Raw genomic sequence first — 20937 nt, forward strand, 5'->3', positions numbered from 1 at the left:
ACAACTATTTTATACAGTTTTTTTTTTTTTTTTTTTTTTTGTACACCTCTATAGAAGAGATTCTTCGTCGGACATTCCTGTATTTTCTGCTTGTATCATTTTTATTGTTTGATCCTCTCAATATAATGGTGGTGAGTTTTCTTTTAGCTTTAATCGGCATATATATAACTCATATTTTGTGTAATGATAAACTATTACAGAAATTCAAATTTGTAGAAAATTGTTAAATACAATATGTGACTAAAGGCATAACCCTTGAGATAAGCTATTTCCTTTTGGCTGCATTTGAGATTGTTTAACTTCTTAATTTGCAACCAAAGTAAAACTTTAAATTTAACAAAAAAAATATATCATAGGAATTAAATTTAGCCTCAAGAATTGTCCTGTAGTGGACGAGAAATGTGATGAGCTTCCATGGAACTTGCAAGCGCTCACTATCCTTTAGATTGCGTGTTCTACGTCATGCCATGGCTACAAGTATGTATGCATACAGGTTACTTGGTTCATTTGGCCGACAATATTGATGCATTCAATTTTTTTATAAAAAGAAAGCATTATCCACAACATTCCTTGGATAAAGTAAAATTATAAAAATTATTAATTTGTTATACATCAAAATGATAAAACGATCGATCATTCAAAATTTTTCCAATTTTATCTGACAAGAAAATCTTTTTCTATTTTGCACCATTCTTTTGTTCTGGTCTCTTTTTTTCCCTCTATAGTTAATGCAGGTTTTATATCTTGGATTCTGTACTTATGCCTCTAAGTATTACATATTTAGACATGCTGCTCATGTTGGTGTGTGTCTTGCATTGCTTCACATTCTATGGACTCAAGTTTCCTAAAATTGCGAATAGTTATTTCTCTAATTTAGAAAGTTAAATGAAAGCGCACCATTTAATCATGGCATATATACTCTAGCAAGCAAAGATGAAGCAACCATGGTTGATTAGTGAAAGTTGTTAAGTCTAATTAATATACAATATTGTTGATTCTTTTTCCTGTCAATTTATGTTTTTGGGATCAATTAGTGGGCCAACAAAAATCAACTTTACTTGCCGCTAAGTCTTGGTAGCACTTAAGTCAGCACTAAATAATAAAAATAATTAACAGCAGCAGCAACAACAATAACAACAATAATAACAAATAAATTATGATCTTCTAATATATCAGTATAGCAAGTACTGATTCAGTAAAAGCAACATTCCTTAAGAATATCAAAGACACCAACTACTATCATCTTACTATATTATTTTCCAATTATCTCACATTTATAATACCTAAGGAACTAACGCTGAGATTATATTTTTAGGAGCATCATGACTCCCAAAAAAGAAGAAAGAAAACGAAAAAGAAAAGCAAATTCAAGAGCACAAAAAAATTAATTTGCTTACAATACTGATACAGTCCAGTCTAAATGAGTTCATGAACCAGAACATCAAGGTTTAAAAAGTGGAAAAGTTACATCATCTCAAGGCATAGCAGGATTGACTTGTGATGACAATGGTTTAGAGAGCAGCTTGCAACAAGAGAAATGGAATAGCAGCACGCAAGCCTGCAAGCTTGCTTTCTTGTCGATTGAAACTGCACCTTCTTATGTTGTTAATTGAATTGTTGAGGACCACCATGGTTTTATTCATCCAATTTTGAACCCAGACTAGGTAGGCCTTGAAACCTGTTGACAAGCAAAAAAATACCTGATATCAGATGAACTTTGAAATTCCAGTATAGCCGTATGTTGGCTGTGATAATCACCAACCTCCAAGAGAGAGAATAAAAGGGAAGAGAAAGGAAAGGTAAGAGGTGGGGTTCATAGTACCCAAGTTATAACAGCAGTGTCAAACACATAAATTTAGTGTTTTTTTCCTTTTTCTTTTTTTTTTGCATGTGTTGTTAAGAAATCATAAATTTATGGATCAGTGGACCAACTCACCAGGAAGTAACTTTCACCCATCTGCAAGCTCTGCGTTAAAATTCCATACTCATTGACAGGAAGAACCTCTCCAGAGGAATGAACGAGCATCACATCTTGGCCAAACATAGCTCTCAGGTCTATTGTGCCCCTCGGAACCTCTGAAAGGACTCCATTGATGAAGACAGTGATAGTCCCTTCATCCATGAATTTAAGTTTAATTAATTTAATATAGCACTTAACTGGTGAAAGTATTTCTCTAATATAAACTTCTTCTTCTTGTTTTTTTTTTTTTTAATGTAACTTAAAAGTTCTTTTAGAGTCTTATGTTCAGAGGGTTTCCCATGAGTAGTACTCTTCTTACCCAAACATGCTTAACTTTGGAGTTTTATTGGGTTCCGATTCATTGTTGCTGCGATGATCGCATCCTAAAATCTTATGTTCATCATGCATGATTCACTCGTAATTTGGAAAGTGAGTACTTCATTACATGTGAAAGAAGGTTCCACTGGATAAGTTTAGAGAAAATGACGCGAGTATGCATTGAAGAATTATTTTTAATTTTAGCCGAAAAAGTAGCTTGGAAAAGATTATGAAAAAGGTGTGGCCAGTACTGCTATCCTACACAAAATCAACCTCCACGTCAAATCAATCAATCTCTTGTTTGTATCATGGTTCATCTAAATAAAAACTATCAAAAATGTCATTGTGGTAACTGCTTTGTAGAAAAAATGAAGGACACACGTGATTAAAGAGAGAAAGAGGGACTAAACTATTTAATAGATGGAAAGAACAAAAAATAAGATATCTGGTATTGGAGATATCCAAAAAATTATGTCACTAATTAGACAACCTTATAAATCATCAGGGAAAATAATTCTAATTTTTCTACATTTCTTGTTTGGATGCTTTTATTAAGTTGCAAAAGCGGAAAAAAAATATTATCAGGTTTAGCAAACATCGAAGCGATCCGGATATATAAAAGGTTTTAAGTAACAAGGATCAATGAAAAACCCATATAAGTAAAATAGTTGAAAAAATGAGGACAGGAACAAGAAGTTATATTTGGTGCGGATGATTACTAGCTATTTTACAATCAAGCTTTTATACCCGCCTGATTGAATTAGAAATAACTAAATGAATGGATGAAACTTTGTGAAATTAAGTTCAGATCTAGTAGAAATTAACAAAACGTAATAGTGTTTTGATGGAAAACAGATTATCCCAATCAATCAATCAACTTTCTTTTCGAGTGAAGAGAATCTGAAATCATGAAATGTTTTATTTTGATAGAGGAAAAGGATGTAGATACCAAAGGAGCACATCTATCCCCAGCCAATATAAATCGTTTCTTTTGAGAATTCAAGCATGGGAACTTTGGTTCTCCTTGAGTACCCTCCATCCAAATTATGGAAGCCACCATCCAAAACATACTAAAGGCCTCACAACACAAAATAATCATATAATATAAAGACGAGGCTATAGAGAACGGCTATCACTCAGCCATGCACTGACCAGGTTGGTAGTGTAACTGCGAGGCATCCGAAGAGTACATGAATGGAGTTTGAGTATAATTGTCTGCGAAGCCCATTTGGCGAGAGATCGAAAAGAGATCATCGGCGCCATCCTCCTGCATGAAACTAGAGGAGGAAGAAGAGGAGCAAGGAAAGAAGCCTCCACTTGAGGAATTAGAAGACGACGTGCTGGACGAGCTAGATGTAGGTGCACACATAATTGCACCGCCGGCGTGGTGGCCGCCGCCTGCAGCTCTCGGATCGGCGGCGAGCGCGGCCTGCAGCTGGCGCTGGCGGCGGCGGGACCTCGACCGCCGGTTCTGGAACCAGTAGAACACGTTGGCGTCGCCGACTGCACCAAATTTCTCGAGGAGCTTGCGGATCCTCACCGTCTCATCCTTGGGGGGGTTCACCATGCCGCTGTTGAAGATGGATTCAAGTATGAGGATCTGCTCGGGCTTCGGGGTCCATCGGGAACGCATGGGCTCGGCGGCAGTGCGGTTGGCGGTGGAGCCGGCGACCGGGCTGTTGTTGTTGTTGGCTGGGGTCTGGTCATCCATGGCTGAGGCCACTGAAGGGGGAGAGGAAGTGAAAAAGGAGGAGACTGAAGTCAATGGTCTGAGTGTAGGTGAAGGATTGGGGAAGGAGAGGTTATATATAGATTGACAAAGAAAGATGAGAGTGTGACACCAACACAATTTTTTGCACACATGCGTGTATTGAGGTTTAAACAGGCCCTGTGTGAGTGTAAAAGAATGTCTTTAATTTGCTAGCTAGGTTATGAAATTAAGGGAATTCTAAACATCCTTGGCTTAGACAAGTAAATTACCAATATGGCCTTGATTATGTAGAATTTTAGCAGATGTGAATATGAGATGAGATTAATTTGTGGGACATGGGGAATTATGTCTCTGAGTGATGATCATTTTTAATGTCATGTGGATCGACATTACTGTTCTTCATTTGCTTTAAAATTATAAGAGTTGTTACTAATGGATTTAGAAGCTATTGATGCACATATATTTGAGATGCATGAGCCACTGGTAGTGGTTTAAACCAGTGGGCTAGCTAGCTGTTGCATCTATATCCATTGCAAAATTGCACAGCAACAGATACATATATATATATAATTGGGATTAGAGAACTAGGAAGATAAATTTTTAATTGATAAATTACGAAACACAAAGCCATGGTTTTCTTTATATATAGACAAATTAAGTGTGAAAACAAAGCTATCGAATCGCCGATGCTCGATTGAAAAAGTATCTTAAACTTTTTATATTTTTAGAGTCACTTTCAATCGTGCATGTGTTATCGTTACCATGTCGGTTCATAAAATGTCTGTCTATGAAAAATTCTACATGATTAGATGCAGTAATGTTATCTACTCTAGTCATGTGTGCTATCAGAGCGAATCTATCATGAACCCAGATCCATAGATCAGCCACTCTAGAACCTCTCAAGTGTACTTCATTAAAAGGGCACCACCATTGCCAAGCTCAGAAGGGAACCCAATAGCATGTTACCAATGCCTTGGTAATTCCTTGCAGTGCAGAGTTACCTGCATCTCATCCCCAGAAAAGGAGTCCAACAAATAGGAGAAGGCAAGGGAACATGTGGGGCCACCTTTGGCAAAACCTGACTTTAGGAAGGCTAATGGGTTTCTCAGGTATCTTGTTGGGCTCCTTTTTGATCACATCAACATGTGAAGGAAGGGCCAAAAGGGAGGGGAGGTAGGGTTTGGCTTTGCACCCCAGAGGGGCATGTGATGTTTGGAGAGGTGCATGCATGGGGAGATGGGTCCCCAATGCAGAGCAAAGGGAGGGCAGATTTTTCAAAGGGAGGGGAGGAAGAATCCAACAAGTGGTCAAAGAAACGCACCCTTAAATTATGAGGGCTGACGTTCTGTGGGCACAGGGCCGAGAGGACAAAACGAGAAGAGGGCTGGCCTCATAAATATATATTTAAGGGTGTGGGTGGGAAGAAGGTGAGGGTGGAGGGCAGGGGTTGGCCCAAAGTTCGGTCACCTATGCCCCCTTTTTCTCACCGCAAGCCGACGACGCGGAGACTACGGAGGGTTGGTTTTTTTTACTGGGACTCGCCTCTGTCCCCTTCCTCGGCCACCGAAGGGCCTCGGTAGTTCCTCTTTAGCATGACATAGTTTTGTCCTTGTCCCTCATTGGTTAAAACTTTTATACATATATTTCTATTTGGATTAACATACGCTATTCCAAGATTTACTGAAGTCGAGCAGTTGCAACATGTTGAGCTTTCTGGAAGAATGTAATTGTATGCATGGCATGCATGCATTTATGTGTTTGTATATTGCATATAATGTATGCACATGCATATGCATGTATTTTATATAAATTTATGGTAAAAGTTAACAACGAAAAGATGAACAAATACAGAAGGCTTAAATTTTTCCATAATATCATATGTCAGCAACCTTGAATGGTCTGAAATGTCCTATTGATAACTCTTACATGATCCGAAAATGTCTTATTATCAGAAACGTACAGGTATATAAGCATGCATGCAAGATGGATATGTAGTTCTTTTTTTTTTTTTTTTTTGATTATTTAATCATCTTGGTCTCAGCTAGACTTTGAATATGTAAACAAAATGCATCTAACACAAAGTGATGTTAGGTTAATTTAGAAGCAACATAGCCTTCACAGTCTTGTAAACCAGTGATTCTACGATATACCCCACAACAGCCATGGATCATAGCCATAGCCCCCTCTAGAATTACAGTTTTATTATTTGTGAATGGTATATTACTACTCTATTTAGTTTTTTTTTTTTTTTTTTTGTTGGGGGGGAGAGGAGGAGAGACTTAGGATGGAAGGAAGATGGACCAAAGTTGTTTGGGGGCAGGATCTATAGTGACCTTTACCAACAAGGAGAATTGCACCATTTAAATTCAAAATTCTCATACAAAAATCTTATAAATTATTTTATATATCTATTTTTATTATCATTTGTTAGAATTTTATAATTAGATAAACTTTGTGAGGTTGGTGTTTGAGTAGTGGTCCGAGAGGGTGATTCCAGAAGCCGGCAAACAGATAGAGAGACAAATTAAAAAAAAAAAAAAACTACGTAGTGCTGCAGTTTTAGACTTGATAGACATTCATGTTTGTTGTCTGCCTCCCTTCTTTCCATGGTAAATTTGGTTTCCACCACAGAATAGGCGGAGAGGAAACCTCCAGCTTAACCATAAAATAAATATTATACGTTATAAAATCCTGCATCGGAACCAAATGAAACGGTGGCGTTTCTCACTGTTAATAGTTAGCGTGAGGTATCCATGTTCTCACTGACAGTCTTTTTGAGTGTTACCATGAGGTGTTGATCTCTTCCACCTTGGAATAAAATAACATCATAGAATGATGTATTCTAATCGGTTTCATGGTGATGAATGAGGTCTAAATTCCTTCACCATGAAGGAGGGTTATTAATTTCTAAAATAATATATATGTTCCACCACAGTGTATGCTCTGATCCAAATATTCAGCAGTGAATTGACAAACCAATCGAAGGGAATCCAAGCGACCCTTCATCATATGTACCCACTCTCTAACAAAATAATGGGAACCTGCCTAACCTTGCTTTAACCCTCAGGAAAAGCACTAAAAACATTTGGTCTTGCATGGCTCTTCCTTTAATTATTAAGTAATTGCTAACAGCATCCGAGAAACTAGGGTATGAGAAGGAGCTAATGATTCATTATGCCAGTAGAAGAAGCTCAGTCAACAAAGTCAAGATGGTGACATATGTTTATTGTTGTAGTTTTTATTTTGTTTGGTCGATTCCTAATAAGAGTGTAATCAAAAAACAAAGCTGACAGATATTATAAATCACAGGCACAGTCAACACTGGTGCACACTTTATTTGGCTCTTATGTGGAAAAGATGCCTAATCCCTTTAGTAAATGGGCCCTCCATGTGCCATGCTTTTGAATGTAACCTCACTTGATGGTTATGTGTTGATTTTAATATGTGGGTATTGTAAGCTTCTAAACCTTGTCTCTTTTTTTTTTTTTTTTTTTTTTTTTGCTTCTTTTCTTTTTTTTTTTTTTTTTGTTTTTTGTTCCCCTTCTTTAGACAGTTTATAACATTGCATATATGCATTGTATGCTCCTTTTCCACTCCAACTTGAATCCTGTGAGTTCGGATAATTTAGACTTCTATCTACCAAATGCAATGCTAATTGAAGCGATCGATTGACACGATAATTGCTTAAAACAAAATATTCAAAGTTGATAAGTAATACATATTAGCTGCTTGAAAAAGAATCATCTTTTCCATTTTTCATTTTTTAAAAGAGTGTTAATTACATGTGATATCTTTGTCACAAAATGTGCTCATAAAAGTCTGAGATGGCACTGTCAATCAAACTTTTGGCTGCCTGTTGGAAGCCAGTTAAGTAACAACAAGGCTTGAACATGCAATACCTATATGCTGTCAAAGTGCTAGTCAGCAGCCAACTATTACAATACTATTTCTAATGAAGTTGAAACCCAAACTTGTCCAGCTGCTTTCCTGCATAGGATATCTATATTGTTGTTACTATTGCTTAACATTTATGACAGGTCTTGCAATTCTCAAAATTATCTGAAAATTCTCATACTTTCATCCAATACTTGAAATTTCCATTTAGGTTAATCAAGGTATTAGAGAATAATATATAAGTTCTCATCTTTGCTTTCATGCACGAAGTTTTGACTCAGGCCATTGCATTTCTTCTAATCATGATCTAGACCACCTCCACTTAATGAAATAGATTATGAAATCGACAAAGATGCTTCCTTCTGTCACCTTTGGTTTTTATAAAAAACATAATGCATCAAAAGATATGTACCGAGGAAACCAAAGAATTTAAAAGCTGAGAGGCGGATCATCAAAGCTGAGGAGAAGAAAATTTTTTTTTCCTCTTCGTGCACAAGGCTTTGCCTCTAATCATTAATTGGACTTCTTCCTACCATGATCGATCTGCTTCATCTCCTCTTAATGAAATAGATGGACAAATTTACCATTATGCTTCCTCTTTTCAACTTTGTGCCTTTAGGAAAATGTAACACGCCCAAAGATATGTATTTAAAGATTCCTTAAAACAAAGTACTCGAGGAACTTGAAAAATCAATTAAAAGTTAGGAGATAAATTATTAAAGAAAGGGAGGAATTTTCGTTTTAATTGCTAATTAATTCCTTTTAGCTGTTGTTAAACTAGTGCACAAGTACACATCATCATCATCACATTCTTGTTCCCTATCTTTTTCTCCGCAAATAGAGCAGAATCTAAGTGAAGTCTGGGACCAACCATGGGGAGGTTCGGTGCAGTCCCCCTTAAAGGAGCCGAGCTGCACCGTTCTCTAAAGCTAACCCTGGCTCAATGCATGTGCCCCAAAAGCCAAACCAAAGGTTGGTGGTCGGTGTGTCTCAACGAGCGTCCCCCTTAAATTCCTCTAGAAGAATTTATGTGCCCCCACCCTGTGCGCTGCTGCTGTCTTGGAGGGTCGTTCGCCATCTCTGCCACTCACCCTCTCCTCTTCTTTGATTTTAATTTGTCTCGGTTTTTGGGCCTCAAGCAAGTGGAAAACAAACTAATAGACACATTAGAGGGCCAACCCACATATTGTATTCAGAGGGTAAGTTAGGTTTGCAATCTAAATCGCAATCAGAATGGGTAGGAATGGAAATCGGAATGGCCTATCTCTCAACCTATTTAGTTTCGAAATCAGAATCGGACTACGATTTAAATATTAGGATATGCTTGGTTTGATAGAGTTGGACTTTGGAATGGGAATGAGAACGAATAACTTTCATTTCATCTATTTAGTTGGGAAGAGTTCCATTTCCATTTCGATTCAAAAAAAAAAAAAAGAATATCTCAATTCCTCAAAACCCAATCTCTACCCTTTTCTTATATCCAAATTCCATTTTAATTCTAATTTCGATCCTGATCATAAATCAGATAGATCGGAGGATATGACTATTCCAATTTCTATTCTAATCCATTCTGATTGCAAACCACACGTGCTAGAAAAATTAGATTTTGGGATATTGGGGCATTTCTGTTACTTTCAAAATTAAAATAAAAATATGACCCCTCTTAATAAAGTGACTCGAATTGAAGTCACTTATTCTCAATCCTACTCTAGAGCCCAACTCTCCCAACTAAATATACCTTTAATATTATTTTTTTATTTTTTAATATAAATACCTTCAGCGGTGGTTGTTTGATCCTTCTTATTTCTAAGCCGGCGCATGCAGAATCAAAACGAAATCATCAAAAAGTTATTCTTATTATCTATTTTAAATTTTAGAATTACCAATTTGTATAAATTAGTGAAGATGAGTGCTCGATCGTTTTCCATGAACAGTTGCATGCATGCTGTGTCCAACCATATGCTAACTCTTTCAATGCAAGCCCTACATCATGTTCTAACTTATAAAAATAATGGGGTTATGTGACGCTCATGATGTGGTGTTTTAGCTACACCCATATGGAGGACCACCAACAAAAAGAAGTCACAGAATAAAAAAACTAAGGTGCCAAATATGCTTGCTAACTTTTGTAATACAAAGGTACGTACAATATAATTTGTATAGTTGGAGATGTTCATGAGAGACCATCTAAGAGGAATAATGTCGGACACATTATGAGCAGCTTGTGCATGAGCATAAGAGAGAGGGTCTGTTTGCCGTTAAGTTCTTTCAATAGCCTTAATTAATTATTGGGGAGGAGGTCTAATTACTCTTGTTATTTTGGCACCTTATGTGGCCTACCATGTAATTAATAAAAGAACCCTTGTCGTTATTATCTACCATCTTGTGCAAATTCTATGTAATCTTCGATGAAATATACCACAAGCAACGTAGATATGCGACGTGCACACGGTGCACAAAAATATTTAGTTGCATTCATGTGCAAAGCTAGCTTTGCTATAGAAAATTAAATAATAAAGAGACAAAAAAAAACATAAGAGTATGCAAACTAATTATTCTAACATTAAAGAAGAAAACGATCGTAAATGATAGAGATAATCGATCATTGTAAGCTACCTTATTTGAATAAACAAAAAATTAAAAGCAGCTGAGGTAATTTTGTGACATGTACCTATTTCAATGTTCTTAATTACTAAGAAGATATCTAATTATTATTTTCAAGCATTTTTGATAACAAGTAATTAAATTTAAGGATTAATTATTAACTAAGTGCGTGTTAGAAAAACTTTTACTTAACCAAGGATTATAATAGCATGTAATAGTATAATGTGCAAATAGGGGACCTCAGTATGATTCTTTCATTTAAGGTATGTCTGGATGGTTGGATCCAAAATTCTATATAATCCATAAATTAAATCAGTAAAATTATAAAATATATTGGATTGTATATTAGATTAGGCCTATATTTACAAATGTGTAGAACTATCTTCTAAATGGACCGATCAATACTACACGCATCAACTAATGTCTCAACGTGGTAAACATATTATCCAAAAAAAAAAAAAAAAAAATGGCCTTAAGGTGGTAAACATGGTATGCATGTTACCAGACTAACATGCCACTAATACTTTATATTAAATAATAAGAGAATCTGCCATGATTAGTTGATGCGTGCAATTTGTCTTGCGATAGTGACATCCCAAACAAATTTCGCCTACTCTTTTGGAAACTTGAACCTTCTGCCCTCTTGCGGCCATTGGATAAGATAAAGTCATTGTGGTCCACAGGCTAGGGTTTTCCTCACCAAGCATATGGTAGGTTAATATGTTGTTCGCTAAGTAAATAAAGCATCAAATGATTGAATTGATGCAAACTAGAAGCTTCAAAACTCCAAGTTGATACCACCGAGGCCATGGGATCGACAAGTAGACCTGCATGCCGATTGGAATGGGATGAAATTGTTTAAATTAATTTGGACCTTGCATCAAAAATGGGGCGAAGAATTCCAAACTTGGTCATGGAAAGGGTGCACGAGTAAACGGTATAAATGAGGAAAATATCACTGAATAAAGATAGCAATGCTTAACTATTTAATTTATTTTAACTGACTATAGATCAGATTATATTATATATGTAAGAAAATGATCAAATATAGATTTGAATCTTTGACCTATTTAACATAAATCAGGTTCAAATTGATAAATTTTTGACCTATCATATACCTGATCCGATCTATATCTTATTCAATCTGATAGTCGTTTCTATCACCAGGACCAAAACTTGGACCCGTTCCACATAGATCGGCCATGTGGTCTTCACATTATATTCCAGAATGAGTACATAACTGGACATGAACAATGTAAATTCCATCGTTGTGTTTCTTTTAGAAGATATGCAATAAAAATACTACCTTTTGGATTCTAAGTAGGATCTTGTCTTTGCAAAATATGCCGAGTAGAGGCTATCCAATCAAGTCTCGGTAATGGCACACCTAGATTAGTGAAGATGTTTATAGATGCACTATCATAACATGCTATATACCCAATTACGATAAAAATACTCCAAAATTAAGATCTCAATATAGATCAAACTAAAATATTTTATTCTATAGTTATAACAAAATAAAATTATGCTACTGTTCTATTAAAACATATTTTCTATGCAGATATCTCCAACCAAGAGCATGGTGATTGGTGATGGACGTGGACCTACACATTCCAAGAATGGATGAGAAAAGATTAAAGTGTGCCCACCTCGCCCTTAAAATTGGGAAGATGATAAGACCCCTCCTGTCATGGAAGGTTGGGGAAGAACTCGACCAATACCGACCGTCCGTACCGTCCTCCAGCCCCACCACGCTCCTAGATATGGTGTGGTTGTTTCCATCCCAACAACCATGCCTTAATTTGTGTTTCACTGATGTGATTTCAATGGCCTATGGGAGCACAAGAATATACATGTTGTTGATTAAAGCCAACCTACTGCTGCTCATGTTCCATGCACATCTCATGATAGCGTGTTACATGGCTAACTCACATGTGTGACAGTCTGCAAGTTGATCCAATGTATGTGTATTTCAGAAGATATACAATAATGTCAATTGCATATTACACTTTGAATCAAATATGGATGCATGGATCATGCGGTGCATGATTGATGATGATATGCTGGACCATCAAATGGTCTTCATATGCTAAAGACTATTATTTGGTGTTCTGAGAATTCTAATCAGGCTTAATACCGGAGAAATCCTTTCGAAAAAAAAGCTTGGTAGATGTATTGGTAGCTGCCCATTTTGTGATGAGAATGTAGAATTGGCTGGTAATATCTTTATCTCATGCTCTTTGACCTCTTAAATTTGGACGTCCATATACTAGTATTTGGAGAATTTTGGTCCACCAGAGAGGTTGACTAAAGTATATTCTTCTTGGGAGGAGCTCTCATTTTCCTCTATGATGCAGTCCGTAGCTCGAACAATTATTGGCAATTATTGGAGCAATTTGCTGGATTGAGAGGAACATGTGTATGTTTCTCAACAAACATTCCTGGGCTGAAGGAATTACTAGAAAAGCTGTTCTACTTAATTTCAGATTGGTCTATTTATTCAGGTTTGATGGAACCAAGTGGTATAAACCAAGTAAACTACCTCCCATTCTCTGGATATTAGATGATTCCCCGACTGCTTCATAATTTCTGAACCTGGTTAATTGTTAATCCTATCCCAACTCTTTTGTTCCATCGATTCACAGAAGCTCCAATCCTTCCGTCATGGCTGTATGGTACGTTTCAGCATTTTAGTTGGCTTAGTTTTTGCCTTTCAACCCCAAGAGAAGCAGAGGTGCTCTTGTTGTATTATCTCCTTACAAATATTTCAAACTCCTGGATATAAACTCTTTCTACTTGTTAATAAATTTTGGGTCATCTTTGATCTCCCTTTCATCAAAAATGAAAAAAAGGTCAATCTGCTATCATGTCCATGAGCTAGTTTATCCAGCTTAATGGATGATGACTGTTACTTTAGAAAAAAATAATAACAAGAGGAAAATCTTGAGTTGCCTGCCTCTCTCTCTCTGCTATTGGTGATGGTATGAGAAGCTTGGAAAATACTGTGACACTCATTATTTCACATCAAAAATTTACTGCCCCCACCTATTATTGGCTTTGTAACTAATCAACCACCCCATGTATGACACTAGTGTTCATCAATGATGCAATTCCTTCGTCACTACATGAGACTGGAAACTTTTCATGTGCACGAAACCAGAGTGCCATGATAGCTTTCTGAAAAACTTGGCACAAGCATAAAAGTGCAAACCATCTCTCTCATAAAACAACAGATTTAGGGTTTATTGCCGTGCCCTGGGAATTTCCAACCAAAGAGCCTCTTTTTGGTGTAATCAAAATGGGCACCGCAATCTTGGGCTCACGTAGCTTTTACGTCCGACACAAGATTGAATGGCTGGAACCAACACATAGCCGACAGCATTAAACTCCACACGTGGCTTCACTTTTGATGATGATCCCTTGATGGGGAACATTCCCCTACTTAATTTGCTACCGCCACATCGGCCATGACATGTGTAACCTTTTCCTGGAGAATTGTTCGCGATTCATCGAACTCCAAGCTTGGAATGGAATTAGTGGTAGCCTTTTTTTTCTTTTTTTGGGTAAAAGTGATAGCTTTTTCATGATCAAAGGAGCTTGGAGTCAGAGGATTCAGGGTTGGAATGTTTGATCTCTGATGGATCTTTCAATAGGATGGGAACTCAGATAAAATTTCGACCATCCTATAAGATTCCCAAGAAACTCTTTGATTTCTTCAAGAAATAGATAATTATTCATCCACTTCTCATTTTCGTGAATTGCTCGGGCATTGAAAAAAAATCCAGAAAGGTATTTTGGGAATCAAACTAATCCTTTTTCTGTCTCATCATCTCGATTCCATGATGAGAGGTTGATGGGTTTTGCTGATAATAAAGTTAATTGATTTGGATCAATAAATTGTACGCCACATAAAAGGTGCTGGGAAATGAGGAATCCTCACTGCAAACCGAGAAGGTAGCACTTCTCTCAAATTAGTATCAAATGATAATGATCCAAGGAATACAATATCGGCACATTGATTCAGAATCTTTTTTTTTTTTTTTTTTAATTAAAGTAGGAAATAGGTGAAGCTATCTTACTTTATTGAAATCACAATATGTACATGGTAATAGAAATTTTCATAGAAAATTTGAAGTTAATAGAGAGACGATAGCTTACGCTGGTTATAGAGTTCAAAAAATTTAAGAAAAATTGATACTACAATAAATTCAGAAGGTCATCTTATTGTTAATGTCAAAGATTTTAGCTTCTCCTATATATTTCTATGGAGATTTTTAGTTGTTTTCTAATTGGATCTTTTGAATCGTGGCAAAAATATGATTACTTTTTTTGAGAAAAATTTTTGTATCGTGTTCACGCTAAATCTTTCAACGCATAGCAATCGACAGTTGGTCACATGTCTTTTTTGATAATTTTTGCAGATTATATTTTCTTCAAACCATCCAACGCCTCTCTCTGAGTTCCAATTTTATTTTTAATGTAAACTAAGTACTCTTGGAATCTTTGGTACAACAAAAATCACTACTTGGACAGGGTACACTGAGCAAGAAGTGACCAACGACCATAACCTCATAAACCAAGCTTGCAGGTTAATTTCATAAACATGCTCCATGCAGCACATCCATTCCCTCTTGATTCCCTCCAAGTTTTAAGCTCTCATCTTTCCAATCTTAAGAAAAATAGGATATCGGACCACCTTAACAGCCTTCCCATCCCCACCCCAAGCCTTCTCCAAATCACTCGCCAAGCCGTCGCTCAGCAGCTCCACCCCCTTCTCCCTGGCCGTCTGATACGCCGACCACGAGCGGATGTACGTCAGATACATCTCCAAATCCATCTCCTTCTCCTCCGTGCACTCAAACGGCCCGGTGTGCCCCTCCCCCTCCACCGGATCGAAGGGGAAATCGATGCTCCGCAACTCATCATCCACCGTCCGTCGCTGCGGGGCCCAGAAGGGGCGGGACTCGGCGTAGAGGCGCGAGAGCACGGAGTCGACGGCGGGGTCCACCCGGGGCAGGTTGTAGCACCACGCGGCGAGGACGCCGTGGGGCCCGCGGAGGAGGCGGCGGGCCTGGGCGTAGAAGGTGGGGAGGTGGAACCAGTGGATGGCCTGGGCCACGGTGATGAGATCAACGGTGGATGGTGCGGCCACGTCGCGTTGGAGGTCAGGGACGGAGACGGTGGCGGGAGTGTGGACGTATCGGATATTGGGGAGCTTGGGTGCGAAGGCTAGTTGTTCTCTGCTCGTGTCCGTGGCCACCACGTTATTGTAGATCTTGGCTAGCTGAGGGGGTTATCAAAAATAATAATTAAAAAAAAAAAAAAAAGAAAGAAAGAAAGAAAGAAAGAAAAGAGGCTCTTCTTACGTTTGTCAAAAAATTTGGATTACTCTACTTATATCAATATTAAGTATGTGAGATGTGTGGACACAAGTGTGCTTCTGAATATACATCTTGAGCGTTCTTTTAAATACTTTAGATATATCGTATCAGTGCCAAAGTATACCATCATGATATTATCAGATGCAAATGGTGAATGCCTGATGGATCATCAGACTTGGAGCCTAAACAACATATCTTGAGGGCTTGAACCCAAAGCACCTCCCAATTTCCAAGCCAAACATAACTCGGGTCAAGCCAGGTTAGGCTGCCCTTGTCTAGGCCATTCAAGTTAGATTGGACTGCATCAACTTGGCATGGGTAGGGGTTAGCTTGAGCCGGATAAAACATGGACCAAGTTTGGCTCGGTAATACAATTATATTGAGAGAAAACCAAATTTATGGAGTAGAATTCACATTGGGACTGGATCGGGCTGCTCAAGCTTGTCAGCCCAAGCTCAGTCCAACAATACACGAACTGTCTGATGATTCCAATTAAGCAATAGAAATCCCTAGCTCAGCCCCTGGCATGGGTCGAAGAGCGGGTGGAATAGGTCGGGCTTCCATTTAGTCCGGGCCTGTCCCAGAAAATATTTTGGGCTTCAGATGAGCCCAGGCTGCAAAATTATAACAGCCTCTACTAAAAATAGGACCAGACCCGGCCCGAGGTCCAATCGGGTGAGCCCGAGCAAGGCTAAATGGGCCGAAAGTCCCAATTGGCCCGAAATAAAACCTCTGCTCGGGATCAAGAAAAATCTTCTAGAAATGATTTCATCATCCAAAATGTTCAAAGAAAAATAATTAATTCATCAAATAAGCCAATGGAACTCAAACGCACAAAAACAAATACGTCATGATATAAAACTAAAATAATTCATTTTTATTTTACCCCGTTAAACACTTGGATCGATATGAAAATCGAGTCAAATCTCAATCCTGTCAATTAGAAAGAGAGAGAGAGAGAGGAGCTCGAATTGGGGAAAACTTGATGAAATCGCCGAGATCCAAATCACCCAATACCGATTGAACCTATGGTGCAATGAATTAGAGGGAGGGGGGGGGGGGCTTACGGATACGGCAGCCTGTCCGCTTCCGGTGCCGACATCCCAAGCGAGATCGTGGTTTGGAGTCTTGGATGCGATGAACTGGAATAACTCCTGTGGATAATTCGGCCGTGCCTCCGCATAATTCTTCGCCTGTTTCCGGAATAGCTCTGCCATTTCCTCTCTCCTTTAATTCTTCTATGGACATTCTATCTCATGCTCCACTTGCATAAATAAAGGTTGGAGAGTCCTAAAGGAATCTGGCTACGTTCCCATCCCCCCACCATTTCGTAAAAATTATTAGATGGACCAGGTCCGGCCAATCCCAAATGCCGTGGTAGATGCACGGTGGAGAACAAGATGAATTCTCTCACCTCTATTTTAATCTGGAATAGTTTATGTACGGGAGCGTAAGGGAGACGTGGAAGGGACCATCTCCACACATTCTACAGAAACGATAGACTTGCTTTCTTCCCAAGTTATTAGTCCTCCTCACCGTATGGTATTTAATATTTCTGCTGACAACTTTGAATTGTGGACGTGGAATTGACAAGCATAGGTCGAAGCGAGAATAGTAGTCTGGATTGTAGAATAGCGAACAGAATATCTCTCGCGGGAGATACACGTGGTGATGGATCTGATGCCAACACCCATTTGTCGTAGAGAAACCTTTCTTAGCACGTTGCAGGCCAAGTCATTTTTTTTTTTTTTTTTTAAATGAACCATGTCTTATTAGTTGAATTATAGGGCTGGTTTTAGCGAAGAGGACACTGATTTCCACTTGAGTTGGATATAATAATGCGTACGAGTTCGTAGGCCGCTCTTAAATTTATTTTTTTTTCGACAAGAAAAAATCTTTGTCGATTCAAATAGTCTCTCTCTCTCTCTCTCTCTCTCGGTACAAAACGTCTCTCTTCGGGGGGGCCAAGGGTTTGAATGACACGGCTTAACGAGAAAAAAATTATTTCCGTTGCCGGGAATCGAACCCGGGTCTCTCGGGTGAGAGCCGAGTATCCTAACCAACTAGACTACAACGGAGATAAAGTTTCTGCCGATCTAATCAAATAAATTCCAAATTGAAAACCCGATTGAATTAAACCAAAAATTTATCCGTGGGGCCATTATGCAGCAACCGTTCGGCAAATAAAATGAGTTCGCCATTGGCTCATTGCTCGACGAAGTGCGAGATCCAGTGAGCCTTCATCGTTGGAGTCGACAAGCTTTCGGCTTGAAACACTAATAAGTTCAAATTTGAACAGATGAAATGGAGGGAAGATGTTGTGAAATCTAACTGTGAGCTTCCTATCAATATATACTTCAAACTCGTTTGATTCATAAATTTTTTTTTTCAAAAAATTATTTTTTAAAAAATTATTTTTTAAAAATATAATTTTGATGTATTTAATTACTCATAAAAAATAATTTATTTCATAGTGGCTCATATTTGGTTGAACATCTATCTTTCTAAAAAAATTATATAAAATATCTATTATACCCTTAATAGATATAAAACCATACATTTTTGCCCTCAAACTATATATAAATAATAATATTATATTTATATTCATATAAATATAATATTAATATATTATAATATTTATATAATAATAATTTATTACATTGATATAATACTAATATATGTATTAATATTATATTTATATAATACTAATATCTTAATATTATTAAAATAGATATAATATAATATTAAATATATAATTATATTAATATGAATATTATATATATATATATGCTATATTAATATTAATAAAAAAATTAAAGTAGTATTAATATTAAAATAATATTAATATATTATAAATATTATATTATTTATATTAATATAAATATTATGATAATATTTATATAAAATTATATTAATACTTATAAGGATAATATTTAAATAGTATTTTCGAGAATTTATATGCTCCACAATCATATATTTGTAAAATTATCATCATCATTATTATTTTTAATTTATAATAATTGATCTTATAAGAATAATTTTGGAAAGAAAAGATAGCCATTAATTTTCATCCCATGAGAAGATACAAAACCCATCCCTTGTGGGTTTTCACTTCTCATAAAATATAGAAAGTATCTTCTTATGGGAAGAACTTTTTTCTGTCTCTCTCATCTTAAAATTTCAATCAAGTAAGAGGATTTTTCTTTACTTCTCAAGAACTGCTATTTTCTTCCTCCACTTTTCATGAACCAAACGAGTCCTTCAAGTTGTTCCCAAAGATTGAGATCAAGATTGTTGGTACCAGTACAAAGGCAACAACAGCTACTTGTGTTAATATGGGTCAAGCATGAGAAGATAGAAGTGCACCTCTTGAGGCAATAGGGCCATCTGAGAGGGGCTTTTAATGTCCTACAGTTGTTTAAAAGGAAATATGTCATGTTTATCCTACAAGTAACTCAGTTAGGCTTAGAAATGGGCTCGGACTAGCTCAAAGCCTGTCAGGTTGGGCCAACTTTGGATTGGACTTTGATCTTGACTCGAGAAGAATCTGATTGGACTTAGGCCTGAAATTCAAGGCCAAAAAAGTGTGAGGCCAGTAGAGATGAATATTAGAGCAAGGCACAAGGCAATTAAGCATATTAACACATTCTTACATGCGAGCCAATGGGCTAGCAATCTAAGTTTTGTCTATAGAAAGGCATCAAATAATTCGTAACCAGCAAGCTGAGGTAAATGAAAGTGAACTGGAAGCCGAAATTATTGAGATTCCTTATTAATGGTGAAGAATTATTAACCCTAGAATCACAAGCATTAATTAGATCGGCCATTTTTCTCTTTCATCCAAAAACTCCATTGGGCATGCCCTAGATGAGAATTAAATGCACTGTGCGAGAAGCAATATATATATATAAAGGTACTTTAAAACTACGAATGCGCCTTGCTCCCAAGAAATATCCCTCTTTCTCCTTCAATAGAAGCACATATTTTACTATTAAAAATTTGTTTGATATGCCGCAAACTTGGGTGTAGCCTAGTAGTTGCACCCATCGTAACAACGACGATGATGATAATAATAATAATAATAATAATAATTAATTTTAAATTTTAAATAGTTTTTAAATTAATTCAAAAATATTTAAAAATATCAAATAAAATTTTCATAATTCATTTCAAAAAATATAAAATTTCATTGCAATAACACCACAAATTAACATGTAGCCGGACAAACTTAATAGGTAAGATAAACTCATTTTACTTATTATGTATGGCAGAAAATTTTCAAAGATTGACTTGTATTATGCAGAAAATTTCAAAGATTGACTTGTATTATACGTACAAAAAAATGATTGATCTTCTTTTACACACCAAGCACTAGATCGTGCCTCATATAGATCTTCAAGCATTCTAAATTTTTCTTTCGTCTGCGTGCACATAGATGTTGAAGTGGCTAGCTATTGTGCGATCTAACTGTTAATGTTATCATGAAAAAGGATGAATTATTCTTTTGCACAAAGATACTACCGGAACCCTAATTTTCAAGTTAGAGCATCGGCAACTTTCCCTGCAAACACATGATGCATCAAATTTAAATATTCCATGATTTCATCTACGTCCTACCTCTACCAGCTAATGCATATCAAAATGGAAGCAGAAAGGAGAAAGCAACACCAAAAACAGCCTCAACTTGGGCCCAGATACTTGTTAGTCTTCTTGTTTGTCTTTGGAGCCATCATCTCTCTGGAGAAATAACTGTGTGTATGCTCATCATCCAATCGTAATAGATTGCACCTGCTCTCTAGCTTGTGATGTGGTCGGTGACTAGGCCACACGACAAAGTTCTCAGCCACCTGAACGTAGTCCTTTCCACCGACTCCTTGCTTAACTATTTCTCATGCATAAATCACGGTTAGAAACGAACAAAAAAGCCTCAGAATATAGCGTTAGATGACGGTGCAAAACAATTATAGCTCCCCAAAAGCCTCCAAGCATCAGTTTGGCACATGCATGTTGAAGGATAAAACCCTCATGCACCGAAATTATCCATGACCAACATGACAACACTCTATGCA

General features: G+C 37.1%; 2 protein-coding genes and 1 non-coding gene across 3 annotated transcripts; all 3 read right to left on the reverse strand.

The window, feature by feature from the left end:
• Positions 1–1370: 1370 nt before the first annotated feature.
• Positions 1371–4090, reverse strand: LOC105057273 (WUSCHEL-related homeobox 11). The gene is made up of 3 exons (XM_010939836.4): positions 3431–4090; positions 1937–2112; positions 1371–1678 (listed from the first exon to the last, which is right to left on the reverse strand). The coding sequence occupies exons 1-3, from the start codon at positions 3987–3989 to the stop codon at positions 1661–1663; spliced, it is 753 nt and encodes a 250-aa protein (XP_010938138.1). The 5' UTR covers positions 3990–4090; the 3' UTR covers positions 1371–1660.
• A 10853-nt stretch (positions 4091–14943) lies between these two features.
• LOC105057272 (uncharacterized) lies at positions 14944–17365 on the reverse strand. Its single transcript, XM_010939835.4, has 2 exons — positions 16936–17365; positions 14944–15771 (listed from the first exon to the last, which is right to left on the reverse strand). The coding sequence occupies exons 1-2, from the start codon at positions 17083–17085 to the stop codon at positions 15136–15138; spliced, it is 786 nt and encodes a 261-aa protein (XP_010938137.1). The 5' UTR covers positions 17086–17365; the 3' UTR covers positions 14944–15135.
• Positions 17366–17873: 508 nt separating this feature from the next.
• Positions 17874–17946, reverse strand: TRNAE-CUC (transfer RNA glutamic acid (anticodon CUC)). The gene has a single exon. It is a non-coding gene; the product is annotated as a tRNA-Glu (tRNA).
• Positions 17947–20937: the final 2991 nt, after the last annotated feature.

This window comes from Elaeis guineensis, chromosome 14 (genome assembly GCF_000442705.2).
Source record: "Elaeis guineensis isolate ETL-2024a chromosome 14, EG11, whole genome shotgun sequence".
In the NCBI taxonomy this organism is placed as follows: domain Eukaryota; kingdom Viridiplantae; phylum Streptophyta; class Magnoliopsida; order Arecales; family Arecaceae; genus Elaeis; species Elaeis guineensis.